A 26,046-nucleotide genomic window follows, 5' to 3' on the forward strand; every position below is an offset into this window, starting at 1 on the left:
GGCCTTAAGCACAATGTTCAATTTTAATTGTGACAAAATACCTCTTTTGTTCCTTGCTTTGATTAAAGGCAATGTTTTTAAAGTTTCACTTCTAAGAATAATTTTGTATTATAGGCTTTTAATAAGTATCAGGTTAAAAGTGCTTATATAGTTTGCTAAGATCTGGTCACAAACAGACACGAAATTTTGCCAAATAGATTTCAGGCAATGATAAGATGATCATACTTTTTTCCAACAACATTTTAAGGTGGAAAATATTCCAGTAAACTTCCTAATGTTCACAGAACCTCATGTACTTCACGGTTGACCTCTACTTATCCATATACATGAAATATAATAGCACTGTATTTTAGTTCCTAATGTTTTACCAAATATTCTTTTTAAAAGTTTTCTTTATTTTTATTTATTTATTTATTTGAGAGCAACAGACAGAGAGAGACAGAGACAGAGAGGAGAGAGAGAGAGGGAAGGTGCACGCCAGGGCCTCCAGCCACTACAAACGAACTCCAGACGCATGCATCTCCTTGTGCATCTAGCTAAAGTGGGTCCTGGGGAATCGAGTCTCAAACCAGGGTCCTTAGGCTTCACAGGCAAGCACTTAACCACTAAGCCATCTCTCCAGCCCCAAATATTCTTACTTAATAAATTATATAGCTTTATAAGTATGCTATAATATTATCTATTAGGTAATATTACTTCATTTTACCTATAGAAAACTATTAATATAATTGTATCTCATTGTGGATAATTCCCATGTGCTCTATAATACTAATCATAGAATAATTTCACTTTAAAGACAGTCAAACCACTGCATTAAACAACGTAATTTGTTTTGTTATGCTTAGCTAAAGAATCTGGCATGCCCATTCTATCTGCCTCCCTTTCTCTCTCCCTCCCTCTCAAATAAATAAAAATAACAAAATTCTTAAAAAGATAAAGTTTATACATAAACCTCTTCATCTTTTTCTTCTTCAGATTCATATACACTGCTCTACCTTATCCACTTTTAATTTTTTAATATACTATGCTTGCCAACATGCTATCTTCTTCTATAATAATGCCATAATATTTTCAGTTAGTATAAATTGGAGGTCCACTAGATCTAGTAAGCCAATTCATCCTCATCTGAAATTGATTACTTTGAAAAAATACATGCTTCTAAAAATTTATTTGTAAGCAAGCAGAGGGATACAGAGAAGTGAGACAAACAGAGAGAGAAAAAATGGGCATGTCAGGGGCTCTAGCCACTGCAAACAAACTCCAGATTCATGGGTCACCTTGTGCATCTGGCTTTACATGGGCACTAGCAAACCAAACCTGGGTCTTTAGGCTTTACAGGCAAGCACCTTAACCACTGAGCCATCCCTCCAGCCCAAATCAATTACTTTTAACAACACCACTTCCACTGTCGTCAAAGACACTGTGACAAGAATTCAGAAGCATATAGAGCATTAACAAGGTCTTGAGCAGAAAAGCCTGACCAGGGCTGGGGAGTTGGTTCAGTGGTTTAAGGCACTTGTTTGCAAAAAAAAAAAAAAAAAAAAAAAATCCCATAGCCCCTTACATTTTGGTTTGTGTATGAACACTACACTCCATGCAGAGCATAACTAAATTCTAAACTATTGCCTATTCTATATCCTAAAGACATAAGTATGCCTTTGTTACATGTTAACTTTTATAACATTAAATCAATTGAACTTTCCTCACATTCTCAAGGTGTCAATAATTCCCCATGTTCTGAAAGATTTCAAACTTATATAAAATTGGGGAATGAAAACAGTGCAAGAGGGATGGAGAGATGGCTTAGCAGTTAGGGTGCTTGCCTGTGAAGCCTAGGGACCCATGCTCTACTCTCCAGGACCAACGTAAGCCAGACGCACGAAGTGACATGAGCATGCAAAGTCGCACATGCACACAAGGGGGCGCAAGCATCTGGAGTTCAATTACAGTGGCTGAAGCCCTGATGTGCATGCTCTCTCTCTCTCTTTCTCATTAAAAAAAGGGGGAGGGTAGTCTGTTAGGCTTGCCTTAAAAAATAAAAGGCCAGGTGATGCCAGCACATGGGAGGCAGAGGTAGGAGGATCACCATAAGTTCAAGGGCACACTGGGACTTCAGGTCAGCCTGGGCTAGAGCAAGACCCTACCTCAACAAACAAACGAACAAAACGAACAGTGCAATAAACACTACCGTGTCCTTCTTCTATATTCACTGTTTGATCCCTCTGCTGAAAACACACATTCTCTCTTTAAATACAAAGGTACACTTTATTTTTATTTTGGCATGCTTATTGGGGAGCATACATGTGTGGAGGCCAGAGGTCAACATTTCTGTCTTCCTTAGTCATTCTCCAACATGTTTGTTGAGACACCAGAGCGCACCAATTTGGCAAGCCCAGCCAGCCCACTTGTCCCAGGCCTGTCTCGGTCCCCGGCATGCTGAGATTACAGGTGTGGGCCACACCCGGCATTCCCATGGGCTCTGAGGATCCAAACTCAGGACCTCATGCTGTGCAGTAGGCGCTTCACCCACTGAGCCATCGCCCAGCCTCCACTTCATTGTTCTAAGGCACTTAACTGGAAGACCCTAATATGAAAATCTGAAATTTGAAATGCTCCAAACTCTGAAAATGTCTTGTGAACTGGCATAATGCCACCATGGAAATACCTTCACACTGACCTCTGGTGGAATAGGATGGTCAAAACACAAGTGTCCTAGATGCCATGAAAAACTGTCTTCAGGCTATGTGTATAAATAAGGTGTACATGAAAAATAACTGAATTCTGTGTTTAAATTTGAGATCCAGAATCACATAAAGCCCAAATTATTCCCAAGCACTTCAGGTAAGGGACACTCAACCTGTATCACTATATCTAAAATTTAATATTCAGTCAGTATCACTACATTATAGTCCCGATAACTCCTCATAGGTCTGTGAGTGTGCGTGCACATGCACATTTCCACTGAGGATCTAACTGAAATGCACATGCTGCTCATGTCCTGTCTTTTTTTGCCTTTGAAGACTGTCACATATTTGAAGAGTCTAGGCAAGCTGTATTTCCTCATGCTCTCTTTGAGGAAAATATCCTTCCTATTGTTTTACATGAAGAAGTGATGCTCAGTCTTATCATTTGATTAAATATACTTATCATTTTAATTGTAAAAATTCTTTTTTTCTCTTTGTGAACAGTAGAAATCCATAAACCTTAGTTATGCTGAGCCTATGCAAGTATCCTGTCTCTCACATCTAATGGTTTCAGCTGCCATTGTTAACCTTTGTCTAAATCAAATATATTTTTAATATTTTTTTCTTCATTTCCTTGAGAGAAACAGAGGTGGGGGGAGGGTAATGGGCATGCCAGGACCTCCTGCCACTGAAAATGAACTCCATATGCATGTGTCACTTTATGCATCTGGCTTTACGTGCTGTGGTGGTTTGACTCAGGTGTCCCCCATAAACTTAGGAGCTCTGAATGCTAGGTTCCCAACTGATGGAGATTTGGGAATTAACGCCTCCTGGAGGGAGTGTATTGTTGGGGGCGGGCTTATGGGCTTTATAGCCAGTTTCCCCATGCCAGTGTTTGGCACACTCTCCTGTTGCTATGGTCCACCTTATGTTGGCCAGGGGGTGATGTCCACCCTCTGCTCATGCTATCGTTTTCCCCTGCCATCGTGAAGCTTCCTCTTGAGCCTGTAAGCCAAAATAAATCTCTTGTGCCCAGAAGCTGCTCTTGGTTGGGTGATTTCTACCAGCGATGTGAACCGGACTGCAACAGAGCCTGAGCCCTTAAGCTTTGCATGCAAGACTGACCTTTTATCACTGAACTACCTTTCCAGCCCTGAGTCAATTATTATAACAGACCTTTAATATTCTTGAACAGAACTTATACAATTCTGATCCAACAGTTCATGTTCATGTAATATTCATACTCCTATGGTTTCATTTGCTTGGTCTACCATTTGAAAACAAGCCAGCAGTTGCCCCCAGTACATACCTGGCTTCATCAGGATGAGTAATCCGTACAGAGTCATTTGGGATATAAATCATATTTGTATCTTCAATCTTATATATGGCATGACCTCCAATATCTGCCATCTTCCTCCGTTTAGTTATTAACACAATATAGTAGCCTTCTAGAAACCTGACAAAACCTGTGCAGTGGAAAAGTACACGTAATTCACATAAACTCAGTAGTGCAATGTTTGTAGATATGTATCTAAAAACCTGAGCAGTGGAAAAGTACAAGTAATTCACATAAACTCAATGCAGTGCTTGTGGATACCTATTTAAAAGGTCAAAGGCTTGACACATTTCCCACTTTAGTACTTTCATAATTAATAACCATATAATATTTTGGTTATTATTAATTCCTTTTAGTCTCCTTCTAAGTAGGACTGGGCACCTTCTATATAAGGGTAAGAGGAGTCAGATGTTTGGCAGGCACAGATTGTTGATTCTGCAAAAAGGTGAGTGGCACAAGAAAGTACAGAGTCGCCACCTCAGCTCTAGTGTAACTGACTTTCCAAACTAATACACATTCCTCCTCCTCCTCCACAGTCTTCAGCTTGCACTCTGGTGCTATGAATCTTTTGCTCTAGAATTGGCAGATACCCAATGTCGGTCTTGCTATCCTCAAGTAACAACACACATAAAAATACTCATTGCATTTATTAACATAAATGAGTTGAAATCTATATGGAAAGATGTTTTAAGGATCCTATAAATCACACTACTGAGAAAATGCAACTAAAACAACAAAGAATACACTTCAGGGATAAAAGTACAAAGTTCTTTAAAAACTACTCCCTTAAAATCCTTCCTCTCTTGCAGAACACTCATAAATGTCCTGGCCAAAGCCAAAGGAGGTGAGAATGGAAGGAGGCACCGAAACCGATGACCACCTCACTAAAAGCCAGCCAGGAAGCAGTGATCCTTTCAGAAAGAGGAAACATATCAAAGCAAGGCTCTTGGATATTGCATATGAAAACTAAAAAGTGGAATCAAACTGACTGTAAGAAAGAGATATTTCCACCACATATGGGCCTCATGCCTGTAATCCCAGCATCGGGAAGGCTGAGGCAGGAGTACTGTATCAAGTTCAATGCTAGCCTGGGCTATCTAGTGAGTTTGAAGCTAGCTAGCACAAATGAAGTGAGACCCTGTCTCAAAACACAAGAGAGAGAGAGAAAGAGATTGATTTATAAAGTAAATTAGTATTTCTTTTATTCTTGCTATATGCTTGCTTTTTGACACAACAAATTCTCTGTAACAACTTCTCTCAACCATCAGTCTAACTGAATTTTAAGTTTATGTGTTTGGCTCCAGACTATTTATATCAATCTAGATTCTACTCCATAATCTGTAGGAAAGAAAGTCAATAAACTGTACAACAAACTTTTGACCAGCTTGAATGCTTTCAGTATATCATAACCCTATTTCCTCTTCCTTTTACTACCCCAATATAAACGTCTCTCTTTTTGAAAAGATTCTTGTCGGGCTAGAGAGATGACATAGCAGTTAAGACACTTGCCTAGGAAGCCTAAGGACCCACGCTCAACTCTCCAGGTCCCACGTAAGGCAGACATACAAGGTGACGCAAGCATGCAAAGTCGCACATGAGCACAAGGTGACACATGCATCTGGAGTTCAACTGCAGTGCTGGGGACCCTAGCATGCCAATTCTTTCCACCCGCCGCCCCCAATTTAAAAAATGACAAAAAAAAAAAAGATTTCTGTCAAATCCAGAAATATTTAAGGCTTTGGATTGGCACAGATTTTGACCAGGAATTCCTCACTCTAATATACTAGCAGGCCCTTTCACCTTCACCAATGTCACTGCATACTCTCCAGATGACAAGGTGATGGTACTCAGGTAAAAGTATTTTCTCTCCCCCAAGTAAAGAAGGCTGTGTCACTTTAGAGACACCAGGCAGAGCAAGAGTGGGTATGGTGATATAGAATATTTCTGGCTGAACAGGACTCACAACCCACCACTGGGAAATTATGGCTGCCAGCTACTACCCCACAAGCCTTCTGTGAGACAGCACTCCAGCGGAGAAGTCTCAAACACCCACACAAGGAACCTAGGGTCTTTCCTCAACCCAGTTCTCGTGACTGAAGTGGCATCTCCCAGGTCAAACCACGCTGCCCTCTTTCTTACTGCTCTAGGCTAGCACCTTGCTGTTATTTTCAATGCGACCTTGCATATCCCATCCATTTTTAAGGTGCTGTTTTAAGTTAACAGCTAAGTACATCACATAGTTTACTACAACGATGTTTATTCTACCACTCCCCTTCAACATGTTAGCAGCTTAAGAGAGTGTCTGCTGACAGGTGACATAGGCCACAAATGGACACAGGTTTCAGGAGTATGTGTCAGAAGGGTCAGGAAGGTCACCAACCACCTATTCCACCCATTTGCCCAGGACCAAATAAGACAACTTAGTGGCAGATGCTCAGGATGCTGTCTGGTGGTTGCTCATGCTTCCTCCAAATCACAATGGAGCAGGTCAGGAACTGGCAAAATGGCCGCAGGACTGGATCCGTGTTCACAGCAAAGAAAACCCTTTAGATCAATAACCCTCAAAACAGCGTCTAATAACTAGATTGATCTAGATGTTTTCAGTGCCAAGAAGACACACAAATTGAGAATAAGGATTTAGGATCTCTGGAGTCATTGAGGCTGTCACAAAGTATGAATGTATGATCAATCAACTTTCTCTGCACAGCACATAGGCCATAAACACTAAACTACTGTTTTGAGTCACACAATGCAATCAGCATACAAGTAACGCATGACATCATGCATGGGCCTGAGAAATACTGGCGAGGGGGAGGACCGCAGCCTCACTAGAAAGAGCTGAGAAGCACTGCTCTAGGTTCTTCCATTGTTCCAGAAGGTCACCTGATGACAGTTCCCACCATTCCAACAAAGACTATACACAAACTAGGGCTGGAGGGATGGCTTAGCAGTTGAGGCGCTTGCCTCAAAGCCAAAGGACCCAGGTTTGATTCCCCAGGACCCATGTAAGCCAGATGCCCAAGGTGGCACATGCGTCTGGAGGCCCTGGCATGCCAGTCTCAATCTCTCTCTCTCTCTCTGTCTCAAATAAATAAAAATATTTAGATACACACACACACACACACACACACACACACACTAGACATGATGAAAGTTACTAGAGAAAATATTTTAGAAGGTAAGCATTCTAATCATCACACACAGGTATTATTTTGACGATTTCTCAAAGATATGTATTTTGTGTTTCACAATCTCAGTGCCCTTCTTTATCTCTCAGATAGAAGTAGAAAAACGAAGTCTTTTATTAGCTCTCTATTCTTCACTGATCCTTTATTTGCATGGGTAAACCAGAACACACACAGTACATTATTGTGTCTTCTTATTTGTAAAGGGGTCTTTCAGTGACATAACCATCTCAGAACAGCCTCAAACTAAAGAGCCTCTAAGAGAAACAGCTATGACTGTCACCTAGAAAAGAAACACAGAGATACTTTTAGACCTGGTCTACAGTTTATTTATGCGTAAAATAAATACCTGATTATAAACTTGGTCATCGGTTAATTGGAATAAGCCTTCTAATTTTGTATGCTTGGTTATCAATAGATGAAAAATTAGGCAAAAGAGGGCTTACCCAGGTTTGATTTCCCAGGACCCATGTAACCCAGAAGCACAAGATGGTGCATGTGTCTAGAGTTCATCTGCAGTGGCTAGAGCCCTGGCATGCCTATTCTCTCTCTTGCTTTCTCTCTCTCTTTTCCCCTTCCTCTTGCTCTCTCTCTCAAATAAATAAATAAAAATACAATGTTTTAAAAAAATAGGAGGCTGGAGAGATGGCTTAGTGATTAAGACACCTGCCTACAAAGCCAAAGGACCCAGATTCAATTCCCTGGACCCACATAAGCCAAATGTACAAGGTGGCGAATGCGTCTGGTTCATTCACAGTGGCTAAAGGCCCTGGGGCGCCCATCCTCTCTCTATCTGCCTCCCTCTCTCTCTCTCTCTCAAATAAATAAAATATAAAAATTTTAAAAATAGGCAAAAGATTCTCTTAAAAACTAATATGACAAGCACAATAAAAAATGGCCAAAGTACCATAACTCACCATTATAGCTGTCTGGGAGCCCACTACTTGTAAAAAGTAACTTTCCCTAAGACAAGGCCAGAGTGCCCAAAGGCTGTTCACAACACAAGGCCAGAGTACCTATTAGAGTTACCTTCTCAATGCTGAGACACAGCACCTGACCAAAGCAGCTGATGGGAGGAAGGCCCATGAAGGCAGGGGAAAGGTGTGGCATGAGTAGAGACTAGACATCACTTCTGTCATAGCAGGTGGAACACCATAACAAGAGAATGAGCCAAACCCTAGCAAAGGGGAGCTGGCTATAACACCCCCAAGCCCACCGCCAGCAACACACCTCCTCCAGCAAGACTCCACCTCCCAAATTGCCATCAGCTGGGAATTAAGCATTCAATACAAACAGCTGAAGGGGGACACCTAATTCAAACTACCACAAAGCCCAAAGGCAAGTCACAGTACAACAGAGTGCCTATGTGCAGTTCAATAACCATCTTCATTTTGTCACACTTAATCATCAAGGAAATTCAAACTCTGAAAAAATGCTGTCTAATTACATATGCCTGAAAATATTACCATTTAAAAGTTGGAGTAATGTATCAGGAACTAAAGAAATAACATTGGACTATGAAGCAACTATTATCTTGAAATGCCTACTGTACCTAGGAAACATTTTTTTTTCACGTTTCTTTTTCTTCAGTTCAAAACGTAAGCAGGTCTTAATATAGAACTTGACCTATATGGAATTTATGGAATTGAAACCATGAACTCACATGACACACACAGACTTTCCTAAGCCCACAAACATTTAGCTAATCAACAAGTCACCCCAAGGGGCTTGTCAAGACTCAGCAGGTGTATCTCAGAGGCCAGGCCTATGGGAAAGAAGTCAAGTGTGCTGTATCAGTGGCATTGGCACAGTCCATCATGGCAGGAAAGGCACGGGGCAGGAGCTCCAGCAGCTGGTCACACTGCGTGCGTGGTCAAGGAGACAGGGACAGAGGGATGCACTCAGCTCACTTTCCCCTTTTTATTCAGTCTGGGACCTCAGCCCGTGGCATGGTGGTGCCCACATTCAGAACAGGTCTTCCTTCCTCAGTAAGCCTTTCTGAAAACAACCTCCTAGACATACTCAGAAGTATGTTTCCATGGTGATTCTAAATCCCATCAGGTTGATAATCAAGATTATCCATCTCTCATGACATGCCATGCTTCACCTTCCCTGAATGCCACCTGAGACCCAAGATAGACCTAGAAGAGTCTGTAGGAGCTATGAGACAACATTGAGAGAAAAAAAAAAAAAAACACTCTAAACACAGAACAGGAAAATTAAAGTTCCAGTAAACATACAAAGGAGAGAGTGCTAAACCAAAAAAACCCTAAGCCAGGCGTAGTGGCGCATGCCTTTAATCCCAGTGCTCGGGAGGCAGAGGTAGGAGGATCGCCGTTAGTTTGAGGCCACCCTGAGACTACATAGTGAATTCCGGGTCAGCCTGGGCTAAAGTAAGCCCCTACCAAGAACAAAACAACAACAAAATTTTAAAAAAGTAACATAGCTGGGTGTAGTGGGACACGCCTTTAATCCCAGCACTTGAGTGGCAGAGGTAGAAGGATTGCTGTAAGATCAAGGCCACCCTGAGACTACATAGTGAATTCCAGGCCAGCTTGGGCTACAGTGAGACCCAACTTCAGAAAGAAAAAAAAGTGTAACATAAGAACCTGAAATTAAATAAAGTCCATACTAAACCGGGCATGGTGGCGACACCTTTAATCCCAACACTCGGGAGGCAGACGTAGGAGGATCACCATGAGTTCAAGGCCACCCTGAGACAACATAGTGAATTTCAGGTCAGCCTGGGCTAGAATGAGACCCTACCTTGAAAAACCAAAAACATAAAAATAAAAAATAAAGTCCATACTAAGCATTACTATCAGTAACAATGACCTAGTTAATATTATATATGGCCCAGTAGGATTAAGAAGCACTCAAGATTCTGGTAGTAAAAAGGGTGAGATATAACTGTCTCCACTTTACTGTCTAAGTTTTCCAAGGCCCTGAGCAACCTGGCCTCATCATAATGTCATCACTCCCCAACATTCCAGATGCTACAGCATCTTTGTGCTTATGTGTCTGCTGTCACCCCTATTAGAATTCCCCTCCTTTTTCCCCTGTATCTACTCAGATATTCTTCTGCCCTCAGGCTCCAGGTTAAGTCTCAGTTATTCCCAAAACTTTTCCAGGCCATTCCAGGTCCAAGTAATGCACTCCCCAAACAAATCAACTTATGACACAGCATAGCTCTTCACTGTAGCATAGGGAGGGCTTCACACGCACTGATTTCTGTCTTCAAGCCCAATCAGGCACAAAAGCACCTGTGATGGTTAATCCTGAATGTCAACTTGACAAAATTCAGAATCGCCTAGGAAACAAACCTCAGTGAGTGTCTGAAAGGCCACTGCAGAGAGGCTTAACTTAGCAAAGGAGACACACTCTGAATGTGAGTGGTTCTATCTCATAAACTAGGAGTAAAAACTGAAATGAGAAAGTAAATTGAGTACTAACATTCCTCTCTGCTTCCTGACTGTGAATGCAAGTGACCAACAGCCTCATGTTCCTGCTACCAAGTCTTCCTGCCATGAATCCCAAGCCATAAACTCTTTATTTAACAGAGAGAGAAAATGGGCACACCTAGCTTTCAGCCACTGCAAACTAACTCTAGACGCATACAGCATCTTGTGCATCTGGCCTCCGTGGGTCCTGGAGAATCAAACCTGAATCCTTTGGTTTTGCAAGCAAGCACCTTAACTGCTAAGCCATCTCTCCAGCCCCACAAACTCTTAAGTTGCTTTTTTCAGATATTTTGCCACAGCCATGAAAAAAGTAATTCACCATCATACCATAAAGACAGGTTGAATCACCTCTTACAAAGAAGGAGCTATGGAGCACACTAATGCAGTCAACAAACAGGACAGAACTCTGGTGAGACAGAAAGCGTAGCCAACTATGCTGAAAGAGATCAGTATCAGTGTACAAATATAACCAGCGATCCTGTAACAGGGTGCTAGGGGTTCAGGAAAGTCCTTGGACTCAAAACCCTAGGTTTGTCTAATTTTAATCAAAGAATTGAATAAAATAATACTGAGAAGGATAATTATTAAATTATTATATTTATTGAGGGAAGTGTAGAAATAAGGAAAGGAGAATGAATACACCCACGTGGTGGGCCTAGAAAAACCATGAAGAGGACAGAAAAGAAAGCCTAGCGCTCCTGTCACATAGAGAAAGAGTCCATGTACAAAGCAAGGACTAGGGGCTCTCTCTATGGCTTGGCCCATCTGGGCCAAGATGAGAAAAACCTTACCAGCATCTGGAGGTTCTTGAGAGGTCAGGTAGCACAAAAACCTTGTTCTCTCCTCATAATCATATTTATAACCTTATGGTGGTGGGCCCTACCTTCCGGCTCAGGTGAACTGCAGGACAGCTAATTGCTTTGGGCTAGGGGCTATCTTAGGAAGAGGCTAGCCATGATGCCAAGTTCTGGGGACTGAACTTGACCAACCACAATGTTAGAGTTAGATTTAAATCCTAGTAGAGACCTCCTTCCCAGGAGAGGCCCAGGTAAGACGTAAGAAGTCAAATATACTTTGATCTCTAGCAAGTGAAGACGGCTTGGATAGACTCAAAGAAAGACAACCCTACTTCTTACTTTCAGGGGCCAAGTCACCCTAACTGCCCACTCCCTCTCAATCCCACTTCCTTGGAAACAATGCAGCCCGCACAGCTGTGGTGCCCATTCCTGATGTCCTACAGAGCTGCTGCAAAGGGAAGCTGCTTCTCAGGGCCCGGGACACAGAACATGCAAAGGAGCGCTTAAGCACACGGATGCAGTCTCAAGTGTGGTAGTTTGAATGGATGTCCATCTCCCATTGACTCGGGTCTTAAAATTAAACTTGTAAGTTGGTCTCCAGCATCTTGGCTGGAGGAGGCATGCTTCATGGGGGGCAGATCCTGGGGCCCAGCCCAAGGGTGTATTTGGGGGCTGATTTGAAGTCCAGCCCAAAGGTGTCAGAGAGCAGGGTGAGCACTGGGGTCCCTGCCTGCTGCTGATTTTGAACTTACTGCTTTTGGTGTTGCTGGCTGCTGGCTGTGGTTGTGGGTTGTGGTTTTTTTTTTTTTTTTTTTTTTTCCTCTCTCTCTGCTTGGATATATGAATGGAAGCCAGCTTCCTCCATTTGATGGAACTTCCCCTGGATCTGTAAGCTTGAAATAAACCCTTCCTCCGACAAACCACTGTCTGGCTTGGATGTTCATCCCAGCAGTATGAAGCTGTCTACTACAAAAATGACCCAATCCCAAGTTTCTGATGCTCTGGTTTTAAAGAAGGCTTCTCTGTGATCTGGAATTCACTCTGTAGGCTCAGGGAGGCCTCGGACTTATGGCGATCCTCCTACCTCTGCCTCTCGAGTTCTGCGATTAAAGGTGTGCATCACGACACCCAGCCTTCCTGTGACTTTTTTTTAAAAAAGTTTTTATAGGACTGGAGGGATGGCTTAGTGCTTAAAGTGTTTGCCTGCAAAGCCAAAGGACCCAGGTTCGATTCTCCAGGACCCATGTTAGCCAGATGCACAAGGGGACAAACCCGTCTGGAGTATGTCTGCAGTGGCTGAAGGTCCTGGCACACCCATTCTCAATCTCAATCTCAATCTCTCTCTCTCCCCCGCCCCATCAAATAAATAAAAATAAAATATAAAAAAGTTGTTATGGGGCTGGAGAGATGGCTTAGCGGTTAAGCGCTTGGCCTGTGAAGCCTAAGGACCCTGGTTCGAGGCTCTATTCCCCAGGACCCACGTTAGCCAGATGCACAAAGGGGCGCATGCATCTGGAGTTCATTTGCAGTGGCTGGAGGCCCTGGCACGCCCATTCTCTCTCTATTTCTCTCTGCCTCTTTCTGTCTGTCTCTCTCTAATAAATAAATAAATAAAAATTTAAAAAAAGTTGTTATATCTTATTTATTTGAGAGTGAATGGGCATGCCAGAACCTCTAGTCACTGCATGCCCCCAAACATTTCTATATCTATTGGTGTCCTATTAAAAAAAACAAAACTGAGCAATGCTGAGCACATGCAGAAACACTGTTTGGTATCTGATTGGCAGATCATGAGGTTTAAAATTCCCAGAGCCATACATGATGCTATAAAGCCTTGTGAACTCTAAGTGTCCATGTCAAAACAAGCCAGCAACCAAGTGAGGGAGGGACACTCCTGACTACAGCAACCAGGTGAGGGAGGCACACTCCTTACCTACAATACCAAAAGCCGAGACAGCGCGAAATAACCCGGAGGATCCCTTCTGTCCCATCTTCGTTCGGTTTCCTAGGTCCAAGCGGCCAAGAAGCTCCCGCACTTCCTGCTGAGTGTACACGTGCTAAGAAGCAAGCACACGGACTCTATGAGGTTGTGTGACTCTATCATGTCCACTCCTAAAAAATCGAAAGGTGCCTACAAGAATCATTTTCTATTTATAAACTATATAAGGCATACCTTAGTTATCATCCATAAAAAGCCAGCAAGTCCGTTAACATGAGAAATTAAGGATAGTTGCTGGATCATACTGCTATATGAAAAAAACTGTCAAACCCTTGTTCTCTGAACCTGGGATCCAGAGATTGAAGGAATCCAGACCTATTGCAGTAAGTCTGTGAATGCTTTCAAATGACATGAAAAACTTGCATTTTTATGAGAAGACCATAGCTGTTAGCTTCTCAAAGGACACCCTAATCAATCGTTCCCACTCCCACATCCAGCTTAATAACTACTAGGTTATGTTAGGAAAAGCTCTGAAGCAAATCCAGGGGGATGGACAGCCAGGGGTGGCACAGGGAATCACACTGAAGAAGTCACCCCAAATTGTTACAACACAGAAAATAGTTCTGCAAAGACTTTAATGAAAATAGTCCCAAGCTGTAAGTACTAATATCCTTCAGAAAGCAGGCAACTACATGGATTCAGAAATATTCAGATGGCAACTGCAATCCAAGGGTTAAGTTCTTTCCTTAGAAAAAGCTAAAATGAACAATAGTGTGTGTGTGTGTGTGTGTGTGTGTGTGTGTGTGTGTGCACGCGCATGCATGCATAATTTTTTTTGGTTGCTCCAGGTAGGGTCCTGAAGTTCACTATGTAGTCTTTGAGTGTTAGAGTGGTCTCAAACTCATGCCAACCCTCCTACCTCTGCCTCCTGAGTCCTGGGATTAAAGGTGTGCGCTGCCAAGCCTGGCTGAAACCTAGTACATTATACTTTTGAGTAGTAGCTCTCTGTTCCATGCTACCTGAATGAAGCCTGGACACTTGATTCTGGATAACACAGTCTCGGTGTAACAACTGCCTGTCACTTCTTTCATGTAAAGAAAAGCATCCAAAGGAGCCTAGAGATGACTTTCAACAGCATAGGATAGTCTGTAGCAGAGAAGTCTTCCCTGACTACACGTAGCTTCATATTAAAGCACAGTAACAGGCAATCTGCTTGGTACATGCAGCATTAAATTACCCCGAATCCTTAAAATGTCAACTGGTTAACAGAATATATTCATTATCTTATCAGAAGAGTGTGCCCTTTCAGAAGCAAATCAAATTGAGGAACAAAGTATAATTCAACCTAACTTCTCAATGCCAAGAATTTCTAGAAACCAAATCAGATATGCATATTTTAGCCAACCAGAAAAAAAAAATAATTGCAACTTTTAGATGCATGACAGAAGAATAGCATGCTATTAAAAACTGTAAGGATAATTCATGCTCTTTGAACAATCCGCATCCAAGTTTCTGTTTGTGGTGAGGTTTGATACTTACCCTATCATCAATTATGACCAAATCTTTTGGTTCTGTTCTATCAATTTTCAAAACACGATATTTCGTTTCTGCATGATTGCTCCCAACTAGGAAGTACCTCTAAATAAAAAAGAAAGTCAGTTGTTTTAAGGCATTCTTCCCTATAAACATTTTAGCACCAGTTTAGGTTTTAAAAGCTTATTAATAAAGGCAGGTTACTTCTTAAAGAACATTTCTGTTCAGGATAACTCACAGATTAAAGGGACTGATCCTGAAAGGTCAATTTTTAAATTGAAACAGTCTTAGCAGCTTCATGATCAGTATCAGTGTAATGTCTGAAATATGCCAGTAACCAGGTCAGATGAATTTAATTAAATTATAAAATTAGAGATTAACCTACCTGATTGGAGACTGATGTTTAAGCTTTGCCAGGAAGCAGCAGCTCTGATAAGAATTAGAATGCTCAACATATAATTAGGGAGCTTAGACAATCTTAGCTACTAAAATATTGATCATCTGGCAAATAAATCTTTAAAATTTTTCTATACAAGTATGAAAATGAATTTAATATAGCAACTATAAAAACCTACTCCAAAGTCCTCTAAAAGATTAAAATGGTTGTACTTTCCCAAATGGTCTTTTACAGATAAGCTACAGGAAATAATTAAATTCTTCCTTTCTGAAACATTTCTTTGGAACATTATAGCCCAAACATAATAACATAGTATTCTTCTTAATACTGGGAATTATATGAATACTAAAAATGTGGAAAAATAATGATCATGTATTTTGTAATAAGCATATATACAAATGTAAAAGTGCTTAAGAAAACTGAATGATGTGAGTTTAAGATTTCCTGCTTTGATGCCAGGGATCAAGCGAGAGCCTCACATGCCAGCACACAGTGTACGTGGAGCTACACCACAGACCCTGTGTGAATAACTTCCAAATTATTTTAGAGAAGATAACTAAAATCCCACTAATAAAAGTAAGTTACTTGAGGATAATTTGCTTCAAACATGTTTTTGAAAACATGACTTTCTTGACCACTAAAGAAACTGAGAAGACACTGCCATGATCCAGCGACACTCACACCTCTGGTTGAGCAAGGTACAGGCACCCAAAGCAATTCAGTAGCAAACACCCTGGGAAAGTGGAGCAGGAAGGACTGAAGTGAGCTACTACAGACGAAGCCAAAGAGTCAAAACCACAATTAAACAGCCAAGAATGGGCAAGACTGAAAAATGTTATGGTATATCAGAATGTGAAAACTTGGTTGTAGTGTTTTAATTCTAAATTTGTAAAACTCAATGGAAGCTGGGTGTGGTAGCACCCACCTTTAATTCCAGCACGTGGGAGGCAGAGATAGGAGGATCACCATGAGTTCCAGGCCACCCTGAGACTACAGAGTGAATTCCAGGTCAGCCTGGGCTACCGTGAGACCCTACCTCAGAAAAACCAACCAAAAAAAAAACCTCAATGGAGTTATAAGTATACAAACTTAATACCACATAATGGCATTTTAGTCAAAGTCACAGTATGATGAGAGTCCCATAAGGTTCTATTGCTAATGGTATCACAACTGTCCTAGTTTGTGTAAGTACACTCTGTTTTGAACAATACAATCACCTGACACATTTCTCCAAACACATCCCTGTTGTTAAGCAACTGATGACTGGACGTTTGTTTATCAAAATCTGATCTAGTTACAGGTTACAAAGAACAGAGCTATATGCCAGCGAAGGATGGATTAGCCCAGCCTCAGGAGGAAGGCCAGCCATAACACTCAGCCCCTCATGTTCTAGAAGTGAGAGGGTCTAGATGACACTACCATAAATTGTCATGGATGAAAAAAAAATCAACACTTATAATAATAATGAGTAAACCAAGCTGGGGCATCCAATAACAGAATTCAATGTGCTATATTGGACAGCAGATGTAAGGGCAGGGGAACCAAGAGGAGGGCATCAAAGTCTTGCAGAAAAAGGCTGGAGAGATTGCTTAGTGGTCAAGGCATTTTCCTGCGAAGCCAAAGAACCCAGGTTCAGGTCCCAGGACCCACATAAGCCAGGTGCACAAGGGGCACATGCACCTGGAGTTTGTTTGCATGGCTAGAGGCCCTGGCATGCCCATTCTCTCTCCTCTCTCTGCTCGCAAATAAATTTAAAACAAAAATTTTTTTAAAGTGTTGCAGGGCTGGAGAGATGGCTTAGCAGTTAAGCACTTGCCTTTGAAGCTTAAGGACCCCGGTTCAAGGCTTGATTCCCCAGGACCCACGTTAGCCAGATACACAAGGGGGTAGGTACATGCATCTGAAGTTCATTTGCAGTGGCTGGAGGCCCTGGTGCACCCATTCTCTCTCTCTCTGCCTCTTTCTCTGTCTGTCGCTCTTAAATAAATAAACATAAAAGAATATTTTAAAAAAATGTGTTGCAGAAAAGCTAAGGCAAGACACCAGGAATGCTCAAGAAGCAGGGCTTATTTAGGATGTAGCACGTGCAAATTCTGAACCTGGACTTGATGAAGTTCTTACTATTCATACTTTGGATTGTGAGTTTCAGCAAAGAGAACATATTAATTGGCACAAAACTCAGTTTTAAAGGAAATGGGTTTCCCTTGGAAAATAAACAAAATAATGTAAAAAGCTCAGTTTAGCCGGGCGTGATGGTGCACGCCTTTAACCCCACACTTGGGAGGCAGAGGTAGGAGGATCACCATGAGTTAGAGGCCACCCTGAGACTCCATAGTGAATTCCAGGAGAGCCTGAGCTAGAGTGAAACCCTACCTTGGAAAAAAAAAAAGCTCAGTCTGAGACAGTCAACAAGAGGAAGTTCCTATGTCACAGGAAATTTTCCCTGGAGAGACTAGACACATACATCTTCACTTCAAATCGGGCTCAGATGGCAGACCAAAGTACGATTACATCAATACCAGTTTGGTGAACCAGTGAGTTTATTGGGGGGGGGGGTCGCTTACAGAACATAAAGAGGGGTTACTTATGGGCACGTGGGGACCCCAAAGCAGCCACTTGATAGAGTCCTGTGTCAAAATTACTCCTCGGATGCTGTCCCGCAGCCTCAGGATGAGGGCTCACTTCCAGAGCATCAGGACCCCAGAGCAGCGGCACCATGGAGAAGTCTCATTCCACCCAGAATGACAACTTCCCAGTGGACGCTTCTAGAAGCTTCTGGTCCCTGTCCAGAGCAGTCCTTCAGTGGGGCTCACTGTAGGAAGGGGATCATTTCCGGGGGAGCTCCTCCCTCAGCCTTGGGGTGTACAGAGCAGGAGACTGCAGAGACACCACCTGGTGGAGCTTACTGGCGCTCCATCTTTTCCGCTCTAGCTACCCTGGCTCCCGAGGTCAGAGACCTTTTGCCTTATTAGTACAGCTGGTGCAGGGGTGCTTAAATCTCAGGTGGGGATCTGACGACCCTCCCCACACCTTCCCTTATGAGGTAGCCCAGCCGCTTTTGATAAAGCTGGCAATAGTGGTTCCTTGCTTTCAATGTGGAGGAAATTTTCCATACAACGTCCTTTTAAGGAGCGGGGCACAGGCTGGGTGGCTGTAGCCATCTGCTAGTAGGCGTGCAGAGAGAGAAAATCCTTGCATTAAAAACATCCTTGTTCTTTAATATTCATACCCTTGTATTAACGCTACTCTCACTTTGGGTAGAGAATCTTCTCTTTTCAGATGGCAGTGACTTTGGGACAACTCAGAAGGCATCATGGTGCTGGAAAGAAGTGACTGGAGTACTGAGTAACAAACATCTCGATCACACCTTCCAAGGCTTAGGGTCTAATGCGGGAGAGGTGGCGGAAAGAATGTATGAGCCAAAGGAAGGGCAGGACTCCATACAACATGCTCCCTCCAGACACAAAATGGCCTGGATATCCATGACCTCATAGTGCCTGACACTACCTACACAAGACCATCGTAAGAGGAGGAAAAGACCAAGACATCAAAATAAAAGAGAGACTGATTGAGATGGGGAGGGGCACATGATGGAGAGTGGAGTTTCAAAGGGGAAAGTGGGGGGGTATTACCATGGGATACTTTTTATAATCATGGAAAATGTTAATAAAATTGAGAAAAAATAAAAATAAAGAAAAAACAGGAAAAAAGAAGCTCTTTAGTATGATGTTTAAATAAAATCCTTGTTTTGCTTAATTAAACTTAATTACTTGCTTTTACTTTGTCTTATATCAAAAAAATTTTAGCAAGGCCTCAGCTCCTTCGGTCCCTGAGGCCCAACTCACCACAGGCAAAAGAGGACTTTGCAACTGTTCATACTTGCTAGCCAACATGGGGGGCACCTTCCTGACTACCAGAAGAACAGCTCCCAGGACAGGCCTGAAAGGCAAGGTGCTTGCTGTATTTGTTATAGGAACAAGATGAAGAGAGAATGCTTAGCACCTGGCATGGTGTTCAACAGAAAGAGGGAACACAATGGGCCTTCGAGTCTTTTCTTTACTTTTAAGAATGTCAGCAAGTATGTGCCACTGTAGTTGAGGAAAAACACCTCCCAACCCCCCCCCCAAAAAAATATCCCAACAGCACGAGAATGGGAGAATGCATGCTCTGTTAGTCATCCTTTTCGGCTCTCAGGAGGAGGAGCTTGCAAATTATGAACCGTGGCAGACATGCTATAAGACATATCTATCGACTGGATACAGACAGAACACGGGAGTCATACTTAACCCAGGGATGGTCAGAGCCAGCTACCCAGAGAGGCTGGTGTCCTGATGCTGCACTTGACTGCGGAGACCTCGCGGCAAGCGAGCCGAGGTAAGAGTTGCAGATTTCACAGGGTTGAGCTCTTTGTGTAGCAACACAAAAGACTGGGCACACAGAGGACCAGGAGTGAGTGGAGCAGAGGAGGGCTACCGAGAAAGGGGGAAGGCTGCATCGCTGCCAGGCTCCTCCCCGGGCAGGTAGTGCTGAGGAGGGACCAGGCCCGCTGGTTCCTCCCAAGGGGTTGAGGAGGAGGATGAGCGTCCGACGACTCAGAACCTCTCCTGGTCACTGGAGAAAAACCACACAGAGTCGGGAGTCTTGTCGAAGCAGGAACTCGCTGTATTGTTACAAGCAGTTGCCTATATAATGTTGGGAACGAAGGTGGGGATTCTAGGATGGGGGGAGAGGTCAGGGCCAATAGTAAACTGTGACTATTGCAATGGTAATTTCAATTCCTGCGTGGAAGTAGCAGGCCAGAAGCCACTAGGCGTCTTGCTGAGTCCTGGCTGGCCAGAGTCAGGTCGCCACACTTTAGCTAAGCTCAGGAAGTCCCACTAGGCCTCACGCCTGGGCCTTTCAGAGCCCAACATCTCCCCCTTTTGTTTTTGTAAGAGCATCAGTCACCGTGGCTCCTGTCTTAGGTTGTCCCTCTCTGGGGAGCTTATCTGTCATTGGGTACCATGTGTTCAGCTCGCTGAGAACCCACTCCATGGCCTGTCTTAGGTTGTCCCCCTCTGGGGATCTTACGTGTCCCTGGTCACATGGAGGGCAGAGGAGGTGGCAGTGGGTCATCTGAAGAACACTAGGCCTCACGCCTGGGCCTTTCAGAGCCCAACACATCACCACAGGCCAGACGTGCTTAGGGTGAAACTTCTATAGACCTATTTTATTTCATTTATTTGCAAACAAAGAGAGAAAAAGAGTCAGAGAAAATGGGCACACCAGGGCCTCTAACCACTGCAAACGAACTCCAGATGCATGTACCTCTTTGTGCATCTGGCTTTACATGGGTACTGGGGAACTGAACCCCGGTCGTTAGGCTTTGCAGACAAATGCCTTATACCATGAAGCCATCTCTCCAGCCCTCAAAGAACAGAAAGGAAAAAAGCAATTAAAAAGTGTACATTCTGAGTTAGAACTCAGAGAAGCGGGCAGGGATAGAACTGAGGGTCTGAGGACAAGGCATGAGAGAGGGCTGATGGTTAAAGGGCATCACCTCACTAAGGGGATACTACTCCTCCCACCTCCTTCACATGCCTTTAGGTGAGAGGTGTTCGAGTGATTCAACAGGCTCCGTTGGATTAACTCTTAAGGGAGTGGACCACAGTCTGACCTTTAGGGTACTTCAGAATGTCACGAAGAACTTTCCCTCAACCAAAGCCAGATGCTCCCATCACTCTCCCTTTCCAGTGGTATTTTAAATCCCATGGAGGGGCAACTGTGACGTCACCAGCGACCAGCAGGTGGAGTCTCATGGTCCTTCAGTGACCTCAAAGCCTGCTGAAGTCTGTCTGGCTAGAACAGGACAATACTTACCCTGGGCTTCAACCTACAGGGGTCCTCACTCGCTGTCCTCACGGGGCGTGTGCCCCTCAGCCCAAGCACTTCTGCATTGATTGCTTGCTTCCAAAGCCTTGTCAGCACTTATCTGAAGTTTCCCCTCCCTCCTCATTTAACTCATTAACCTGGGGCTACCTCTCTAGTAACCTTTGTCGTCTTTTAGCTCCTAGTCTACTAGTCCCACAAGCAAGAAAGAGTGACCACCTAACACAGTAATCTTGTCATGTGCTGGGTAATTTTCCAGATTTACACTAATGCTTCCTCTCCCCCCACCCCCAGGTAAGCACACAGAAAGACGCCACTCAGCAAGTAAGCACATCAGTTTTAAGGGAGGTTTAACTCCCAGGTGAAAGTCCTAGAATTTTTAGAGATTCTGGGAACCCTAAAGGGCAGTAAGATAGTGGTTTGACATTTTCTAATAAAACGAGTAGGCCTAGGGAGATGGCTCGGTGGTTAAAGGTTCCTGCTTTCAAAGCCTGTTGGCCTAGGTTTAACTCACCAGTACCCATGCAAAGCCAGAAGCACAAAGCGGTGTATGCATCTGGAGTTTGTTTGCAGTGGCTAGAGGCCCTGATACCAGGCCCATTCATTCTCCCCATCCCTGTCTCTCTCCCCCTCCCCCCGCCCCCACAGATCAATAGAATTTTTGTTGTTGTTGTTGGTTTTCGAGGTAGGGTCTCACTCTAGCCCAGGCTGACCTGGAATTAACTCTGTCATCTCAGGGTGGCCTCCAACTCACGGCAATCCTCCTACCTCTGCCTCCCCAGTGCTGGGATTAAAGGCGTGCGCCACCACGCCCAGCTTTAGAAAAGTATTTTTAAAAGATGAACAAAAATCCTGACATGCTAGTGTGGCACAGGCCTTGTAGAGCACACTTAAGAAGTAGCTCTTTACCTCCCATATCCAGATGCTTCCAAAGGCTCCAGGGGTCACAGTGCCCAAAACCACAATCCACAGAACGGAGAAACAGGTGTGAGTGGGAAGAAAGAAGTGGGAAGCAGTGTAAGGAGCCACATTGTCTTCTAAAATGGTCTAAGAATACTGAAGCTATTTTGTGTAGAGAATAGCGCCCTCGTGTGGAGCAGGTTATGAAGGAAAGACACCCGCGCCCACCCCACCCCAACACACACACACACCCATCACCAGCTTAGATAGGGCCTGAGGCGGACAGAACCGCTGTCTGCACTGCCCTCTGGCGGCCAGCAGAAATCTACTTGCACCCTTTTCCTGCAAGACCTGCTTTCTTCTCAGTCATTTCCGCCCTGAATACAGCAACGTTGTAACTATGCATACTTTACATTGAGTTATACTTAAGAGTATTCTTCTAAGTGGATCTCAGAATTTGAGAGCTTTAAAATTACTCTGAAATATTTTTTCATTACATTTTTCATTGCTTTTTTTCCCCAATTTTTTTATTTTATTTTCAAACCTACAGTAAGATAACAGCACACCTAACATCCACATGCCCTTCGCCTACATTCACCAAATGTTTTCATTCCGAAGCATCTGCATTCTTGCCTCCTTGCTGACAAAAGCTTTCTTCTGAACCACATGAAATGAATGACATTATCACAACACACCCCTAGAAACCTCAACTTGAGTTTCCTAAAATCAAGAACATCTCCCAAGCCTAGTACCACCAATACAACATGGCATAAATACAATCCACATGTAAACCTTCCCGAGGGGCTGGAGAGATGGCTTGGTGGTTAAGGCACCTGCCTGCAAAGACAAAGACCCCAGGTTCAATTCCCCAAGACCCATGTAAGCCTGATACACAAGATGGTGCATGCATCTGGAGCTTGTTTGCAGCAGCTGGAGGCCCTGGCATGCCCATTCTCATTCTCTCTCCCCTCTCTCAAATAAATAAATAAGTAAAATTTATAACCTTCCCAAGTATCCCTATAATATCCACAGTCACTGGCTTGTGTACTTTAATCAAGCCTCATTCACTGTGTATCCATCATTTATTTTCCTATCTTCTGATCTGTTTCGCTGTTGTTGGGTGAGTATTTCATAGAGCTCAGGATGACCTTTACTTGTGTGTGGTTTTTGACCTGGAATTCACTATGTAGTCTCAGGGTGGACTCGAACTTGCAGTGATCTTCCTACCTCTGCCACCCAAGTGCTGGGATTAAAGGTGTACGTCACCACTCCTGGCACCTTACTTCCTTATTGATATCCCTCATCTGCCTGTTTACCATCAGTGCCCCTTTTGTGTTGGCACTGGGCTAGGGACCATAGGGAAAGGAAAAATGAAGATAAAGTTTGGAGACAGAACTTAATAGACTGGTCTGGATATGTACTTTTACTTGAACAACCAGTTGTATAATGGTACCACTTAAAGTTGCACGGGGTGACTGGAAAAGAAACCGGTGTAAGGGAAACCAAGAGCGCGGTTCACAGCTCAGCCAATGAGATGGAATGGGAACAGGACAGACAAACCTGGAGCTCAGAGGAGAGCTCTCAGTGCATCTGAAGCCCGAGGACCAGGTTAACCCACCAGCAAGTGTGAAGACAGAGATGAGGGTAGAATACTTGCTTGAGGAACTCTCAACATTTTGGGATTTGGAGAACCAGAGAGAGCCTGGAGCACGGGCCAGGGAGCAGGAACCCCGCGCCTGGAGTGAACTCGGCCCAGCAAGCAGAGAAGAGCAGCTAGAGGAGGACAGAGGCACCGCAGCCACTCACGCCGTGCAACGAGCGCTGCTGAGAAGCTGAGTTAGCTGAGCACGAAGGGGACCCCGGAGTCTGATAACAGTAGTTGTGGGGCCTTCTGCAGCAGTCTAATGGCAGGTGGGGGCAGATGTACAGCAAGCCGGTAGGAGAGCAGAAGGGTGGGGCTCTGGATAAAGGCGGCAGTGAACGCCTGTGGTCCTCCCAAATACCTTTAAGACCTAGTAAAGTTCATCACGCTTCCTATTAGGTATGCATGAAAACAAAAGCAGCATCCATCGGCTGGAGGGATGGTTCAGTGGTTCAAGACGCTTGCTTGCAAAGCCTCCCAGTACCCATGTCAAGCCAGATGCACAGAGTGGAGCGTATGTCTGGAGTTTGCAGTGGCAACAGGCACCCATATTCACTCTCCCTTCCACTCACAGATAAATACATAAAAAATATTTTTAAAGCCGGGTGTGGCGGCATGCGCCTTTAATCCCGGCATTTGGGAGGGAGAAGTAGGAGGATCGCCACAAGTTCAAGGCCACCCTGAGACTGCATAGTGAATTCCAGGTCAGCCTGGGCTAAGGCGAGACCCTACCTCGAAAAACAAAACAAAAAAAAAAAATGTATATATATTTTTTAAATAGAAGCAGCAAGAGGAGTGACAAAGGCAACTTCACGCTGAACAGCAAGCCCAAAGAGGTTGAATACTTATCAGTGGCAGCAGGAAAGCAATTTCCATGTGACTGCAGAGGGTGTGAAAATCTGTGCTGCCTAGTACTTCTGGAGTAGTGTGAGATGAAATAAAGACATCACACACTTCTGAATGGAAGGAAAACGGGCTTTGAACTAAAGCGTAAGAACAGACTGGCATGAGACCGTCTCAGAAGTGACAATGGACAGGAAAGACAAGACTGGTGGGTAATGCCTTCAAAATTCCTATCACTGTTTTATATTTTGTTTTATTTGTGTGTAAATATTTGTGAGCGTGTGTATAGGTGTGCACATGACATGGCACATGTGTGGTGTTTCTCCTCTCACCTCTGTTTTAAAAAATATTTTTATTTATTTATTTGCAAGCAGAGAGAGATAGAAGAGAAACAGGCAGAGAGAATGGACATGCCAGGGCTTCCAGCCGCTGCAAACTCCAGATGCACGCGCCACTCTGTGCATCTGGCTGTACATGGGTACTGGGAAACTGAACTCAGGTCCTTAGGCTCTGCAGGCAAGCACCTTAACCACTGAGCAATCTCTCCAATCCATCCTATCACTTTTTTTTTTTTTTTTTACAGAGAGAGAAGGGACACACCAGAGCCACCAGCCATTGCAAGCAACCTCGGACGCATGCTCCACTTTGTGCATCTGACATATGTAAGCAATGGGGAATCAAAGCTGGATCATCAGGCTTTACAAGCTAGCACCTTTAACTGCTGAGCCATCTCTCTAGACCCTTAACCTTCTTTTGAGACAGAGTCTCTTCTGCTGCTACTGATTTTGGTGGTCTGGATGGCTCCACCTCCCATGACCATTAAGTACACGGGTATTACAGACACGTGCACTACTTCATGTCCAAGTTTACGTGGTGCCAAGGAGGATCAAACTTGGGTCAGCAGGCTTGCCTGAGTAAGCACCTGTAACCATCTCCCCAGATCTCAGGTAAGTATTTAACCCAATACTCAACTTATCACTCCAACATAAGTGTGGCATTAAGGACATTTTTAGGCATGCAGAGGCTCAAATATAAAGTTATTTCCACCAGCCTTTCTCATGAAACAACTGAAAAGAGGTGCTCACCCAAATGAGGGCATAAATCAAGAAACAGAAACTGTATGATCTGGGCAAGCAAGGAAATTGTCAAGAAGAGGAAACAGGATGACAGTAAAGGAAGGACCAAGAGTGGCAGCTCTGCCACGTGCCTTGGGAACAGCCATTTCAGATCAGAGCCACTGCTTCTGTATGAATCTTCCAAAACACCCAGAGGTATGAATGTGTTCATAGGAGATATGCACACCTGGGGAAACGTGAGGGTAAATTGATTATAAATTCGTAGTAACAATAGGGATTGAGGGGGAGGGAAAGGTCATCTTGGGTACTGGCAAAGCCTGGAGCAGTGACGGGCCCACAGCTCAAATGGTAAGGGTGACAACAAATGGGGGTGACGGCAAAGAAA

At 43.7% G+C, this 26,046-nt stretch overlaps 1 protein-coding gene across 1 annotated transcript in view; it reads right to left on the reverse strand.

The window, feature by feature from the left end:
• Fig4 (FIG4 phosphoinositide 5-phosphatase) overlaps nucleotides 1–26,046 on the reverse strand; it is a 145,809-nt gene that overhangs the window by 98,635 nt on the left and 21,128 nt on the right. The window contains exons 2-4 of the mRNA XM_004660626.3: nucleotides 14,942–15,040; nucleotides 13,397–13,520; nucleotides 3,994–4,150 (exon numbers count right to left, since the gene is read on the reverse strand). Of these exons, the coding sequence (XP_004660683.1) occupies nucleotides 3,994–4,150; nucleotides 13,397–13,520; nucleotides 14,942–15,040 (380 nt within the window). The remainder of the gene's footprint in view (nucleotides 1–3,993; nucleotides 4,151–13,396; nucleotides 13,521–14,941; nucleotides 15,041–26,046) is intronic.

The sequence above is a fragment of the Jaculus jaculus genome, chromosome 7, assembly GCF_020740685.1.
Source record: "Jaculus jaculus isolate mJacJac1 chromosome 7, mJacJac1.mat.Y.cur, whole genome shotgun sequence".
Classification (NCBI taxonomy): Eukaryota; Metazoa; Chordata; class Mammalia; order Rodentia; family Dipodidae; genus Jaculus; species Jaculus jaculus.